Below are 4,791 nucleotides of genomic sequence, written 5' to 3'. Positions count from 1 at the left end.
TGATATGTTGTCGGTGGTTGTTGAGACCGACGAATTATCAGTACCCTACTATCGACCATACATGAAGATCCTCGATTTTGTTCAAGTAAATGAGGAAGCTATGAATCGTATATACCGATTAGAATGACTTTTGAATGCAAGCAGACGTGTGACTGTAGTTTACTTTAATGTATAGTAATATGAAGCTTCCTCACCCTTAACCACTCGAAGCTGAGTGTCATGTCTATATAGATGCGTGTCATTTCGCCAACTTACCGAAAAAGCTTGCATCTTTCCCTCCATCTCTCCTAACTCAAGTCCCCCACTGTTGCCAACCTCTTTTCAGAATTTTCTTTTTTTATTCAGTCGTTTCCTATAATTGAAGATACCTTGAATCGCAATCCATTGCAATGCAAGAACATCAAAGCCTTGCTTAAAAACCACTTGATTGTTTCACCTTCCTGTGTTCCTTTCTCTTTCTTTCTGTGTGGGTATCTCTCTCTCTATCTATCTATCTCTATCTTCCTGTTTCTCTTCATCTGTCTTCAATATTAAGCATAGAACTGTATTCTATATAATTCAGCTGCTATTTTATTTGTGTTTCCCTCTCACAAAGCAAACCGCATCGAAGCTCATCCACAGATCCTGTCACCCAGAATTCTCGGTCGTTTATTCGGAGGAATGGGACGGCGTTCCTGCTGTCCGAAGCAGAAGCTAAGGAAAGGGCTGTGGTCTCCTGAAGAAGATGAGAAGCTCTACAATCACATCATCAGATATGGGATTGGCTGTTGGAGCTCTGTGCCCAAACTAGCAGGTGTGTTTTTGCACTCTACTTTTTCACAAACATTTCCTCACCATTCTCTCTGTATGATTCATCACACTTTTTCTTTGTCCAGGATTGCAAAGATGTGGGAAGAGCTGTAGACTGAGGTGGATAAATTACTTGAGGCCAGACCTCAAGAGGGGCAACTTCTCACAGCAAGAGGAGGGCTTGATCATAGGCCTGCATGAGATTTTGGGCAATAGGTACATAACATGCCTTGGGACTTCTCCTAGGAACCACATTTAAATCATATATAATTCAGTTACTGGTTATTCAACCTTCTCCTATTTGGAGTTGCAGGTGGTCTCAAATTGCATCCCACTTGCCAGGAAGAACAGATAATGAGATCAAGAACTTCTGGAACTCGTGCCTCAAAAAGAAGCTTCGGCAGAGGGGGATCGACCCGAGCACGCACAAGCCATTGAGTGAGAAAGAAGCACCAGGGGAAAAGCCTGGTTTGAACAATTCAATCAGTAGTGGTTCCACAGAGCATCTGCCGGTGAAGCCGGTTTTTGATCCTTTCCCCTTGATTGATATCCAGGTGGGTATCGATGCCACGGAGACTAATTCGAACCTTTACGACCAAATTCAGCAAGCTTTTAGGCCTTTTAACCAGAATGAGTTGTTAAACAGCTCAGGATTTTGTGATTATAGTAGTGTCTTGGATGTTTCGGAGAATTATGGCTATGGGGAGAGCTCAAGTAACAGTAGTAATTGGAATTGCAATGTAGGAACAGACATGAACAATGTGTTGGGAACTGAGGTTCTGAATTGGGCTTCTGACAACAAGGTAGACTCATTAACTCAGTTGCAGACCAATGGGATGGAAACTTTTGAAGGGAAGATTAGTCCATGGCATAAGAACCAGCACCATGCACAGAGTACAGAAGATTACAGTGGCTGTCCGATTAGGTCGCTGTCTCGAGACCTGTCAGAGGCCTGCTTTGATATACCTCAAGGGGAATTGGCAAATGAATTCAATGTGGATTTCTTTTGAGTTCTTCATATTCTCCTGCCCTCCCTCCCTCTCTCATATATCTTGAAATCATTGGAAAAAATTGTGAATGATAGAGGTGGAACTTTTTGTCTGTATTTTGCTTCAATTTCTTTGCTTTTTCTCCACTGTATTATGGCTATAGAGGAACAAATAATGTTACAGGGGTGTGCTCACATTACATTCTTATTGTTTTGCTGGATCTTCAGAAACTTTAGTGTTGGAATTGTTTTGATACATTCGCCATCATCAGCACCACCACCACCATCGCACTTGTTATGGCATATCTCCAACCGCCTTCTTTCGCATCATGAATTACTCATGCTTTTAGGCCAAAAAGACAGGAAAAGGCACTAAAAACTTACTTGCCGCCTTTTACTGTTGTTGTTCATTAATCTGTGATCTCTGCAGTATGTTTGTCAAACATAACTACTCTATCTGTACTGCTCAATAGAAATGAGTTTACAGCCTAATTTTATAAGAATGTTGCTGTTAATGAGCTTGATCAATTGGTGACAAGGTTGCAATTGTCCTTGTCATCCATCGGACAACGAGCTTTTGGCCTCACTGATGAACATACTTGCATTCGGAAATGTTCTACAAAACTGCTTTCTGTACACATGTTATTTGCCTTCATTCACCCGCCGAACTAGGTATTCCTTAATTTGTCCATTCTAAAACATGCTAGCACATCAAACCATATAGTTTATGTTGGATCATTGTTCAGTCCATCACTTCAAAACATAAATAGACATCTAGCTACCATACACATCAGAGAACTTTTTAAAATGCATGGTCTTATTGCAGAGGTGATCAGAATTAACAGGTAAAATCAGTCTTTTAGACAACACATTGCCTTCACCATATGGTGTAGTATATGGAAGTGAATTTGCCTCTAAGATATTGCTAGTCCATCTGTCAAGACCTATGCATTTATTTACACAATAAAGCCCTATTCATTATAACATGAGTTTAATGTAGATATTGATGAGAAAAGAGGGTTTTAATTTTTCTATTGATGCACTAAAACTAGATTTCAGGCTGCACTTGACTTATTGATGGATGAACGAGCTAAGAGTATGGACATTTACTCCAAATGCCTTTGAAGCTTACACCTAACCTGGCTGATTAAGAACTCGACTTCACTAGTAAGGCTTGCTAATAGATTAAGCTGGCCCTTTAACTGTGTAAGGCCACAATCGAGAAAATTAAGTTCGAAACCATTGCTCTCCACTTTCTCCTACCTAATCTACTATCTGCTTATGACAATGTGTTCAATGTCATGTAATGTCATATTATGGGTGTTTGGTAGTGCATTTAAGGCTATTTCTTTGAAATGAGTTTCCTTTAAAACAAAGTTGTTTCAAAGATGACAAACTTGCAAACATCCTTGTCACCTGACAGTAAGATTGGCTGAATTCAACAACATTCTTGCATGTCAATATTTTTTAAATGACTAATTGTGTTTATGTGATCATTGTGCTCGGAGACATGCTGAACTAGGTAACAATTAAATTGGTTTTATAGTTAACAATTCTCTTCAAGTGGTCCTCTGGATGCTCTTCTATGCTAATCCACATTAGCACATTGCACCATATAACTCTGCTTAAGTATGACAATTTAATGGACCACTTTAAGGAGCTCTTCAACTTCTAACTACCACATGATTCAGCAGAATCGAGCCTTAGCGAGATGATGATTTTCCGAAAAGGTTGTTCAAGTGACTGAGTATTGTTATTTCATTCCCAACCGTGAAGCTAACCAATATAGAAGAACATGAAATAAATCTGAATCCAAGTTTCCAACTGAATTTGAGAGCATATAACCAAGTAACAGATGCAGGTACCCAAGGTATATGCATGTACTCCGAAGCATGGCACCGGCCATTGCACACTCCACTTCACTTGTAGAGCTTGCAATGGATTAAAGTTGGTCTTTCAGTTTTAAATTTCAGCTTATACCACAAATTCAAGCAGATTTTTGACCCCTGAAGCAGGATTAATTCTCAGGATTTTGTGATCAAGGGAGTCACTTGAATACTCGAGAGAAACATTGTTGCAAAAAGAGTTCAATGGCAGTAACTGGTGCTGCAATGTAGGAACTGAGGCTGGAAAACTAGATCTTAGATTGGTCTTCTGGGAATAAGTTGGTGTTGAATATTGTCTTAAAAAATTCCTATTATAGATGTGTTTGTTACGTAATTATTTTTTAAGGAATGCTCTTGTTGGTGTTTGCTTGGGCTACAAGAAATTTTATTACTTCAACAAGAAGTAGGGTTCTGAAAACTCCATTAGTGTACATATATCTGATGGTGGAAGCTTGCAAAAGGGATGAAAATAGAAAGGTGATGGAGATGAGGGCAATCAGTAGCAGGGTTTTCTTTCAGGCTCAAATCTGTAGTCGATTTGTCCTATTATATATCCTTTATAATGCTGGCTTTGAGTTTTCATGCATTTTTTGTTTAAAATAGAAAAGAAAATATTTCCATGCACTTAAAACACACAAGAGTGTCAGCTCCAGTTAGTAGACCATTTATCTCCACGACATCCTCAAGTGCAGACTAGGAGCACCTACAGTGCATGTCCCTAGAGAGTATAATTCCCTAGTGATTGTGAAGTAATAGCCATTGAACAAAGAAAAGGGTGCCGTTGGTACCCCCACCCCTTGGTCATCTCAAAGTGAACTTCGATGGTAGTATGTCGTTGGACGGGATGTCTGGAGGAGTTGGCTTTGTCATCAGAGACCATCTAGGTGGTTTGATAGCAGCTGGTGGCCGCCGTGCGCCGGGACTCACTGCAGTCAGTGCGGAGCTGCGGGCAGCCTGGGAAGGGATATCCTATGCGAGGCGGGTACTTTGTGCTGAGCATATATGCCTTGAGGGGGACTCCTCTGTGGTGATCGAGTGGATTCGGGAAGCGGACAGATATGGTGATGGTCATCCTCTCATCCGTGAGATTCGGAGATTGGCGCAGGAGTCGAGTGATTTCCGAGCGTT

At 40.6% G+C, this 4,791-nt stretch overlaps 1 protein-coding gene across 1 annotated transcript; it reads left to right on the top strand.

Moving 5' to 3' along the window:
- The first annotated feature begins 253 nt into the window (after positions 1-253).
- On the top strand, positions 254-1,998 carry LOC103709300 (myb-related protein Hv33). The gene is made up of 4 exons (XM_008794582.5): positions 254-466; positions 596-793; positions 876-1,005; positions 1,103-1,998. Exons 2-4 carry the CDS (start codon positions 661-663, stop codon positions 1,797-1,799), a joined length of 960 nt encoding a protein of 319 aa, XP_008792804.1. The 5' UTR covers positions 254-466; positions 596-660; the 3' UTR covers positions 1,800-1,998.
- Positions 1,999-4,791: the final 2,793 nt, after the last annotated feature.

This window comes from Phoenix dactylifera, chromosome 9 (genome assembly GCF_051530095.1).
Source record: "Phoenix dactylifera cultivar Ajwa chromosome 9, Ajwa_hap1_PhDact_Kaust_v1.1, whole genome shotgun sequence".
Classification (NCBI taxonomy): domain Eukaryota; kingdom Viridiplantae; phylum Streptophyta; class Magnoliopsida; order Arecales; family Arecaceae; genus Phoenix; species Phoenix dactylifera.
The sequence above is the reverse complement of the archived record's forward strand: the minus strand, read 5'-3'. Positions and strand labels throughout refer to the sequence as shown.

Bases quoted from the DNA above. Each gene is read 5' to 3' on its own strand.
- LOC103709300 (XM_008794582.5), top strand. From the start codon at position 661: ATGGGACGGCGTTCCTGCTGTCCGAAGCAGAAGCTAAGGAAAGGGCTG. The intron at 794-875 runs GTGTGTTTTTGC...TTCTTTGTCCAG, and splicing joins CTCTGTGCCCAAACTAGCAG to GATTGCAAAGATGTGGGAAG. The intron at 1,006-1,102 runs GTACATAACATG...TTGGAGTTGCAG, and splicing joins CATGAGATTTTGGGCAATAG to GTGGTCTCAAATTGCATCCC.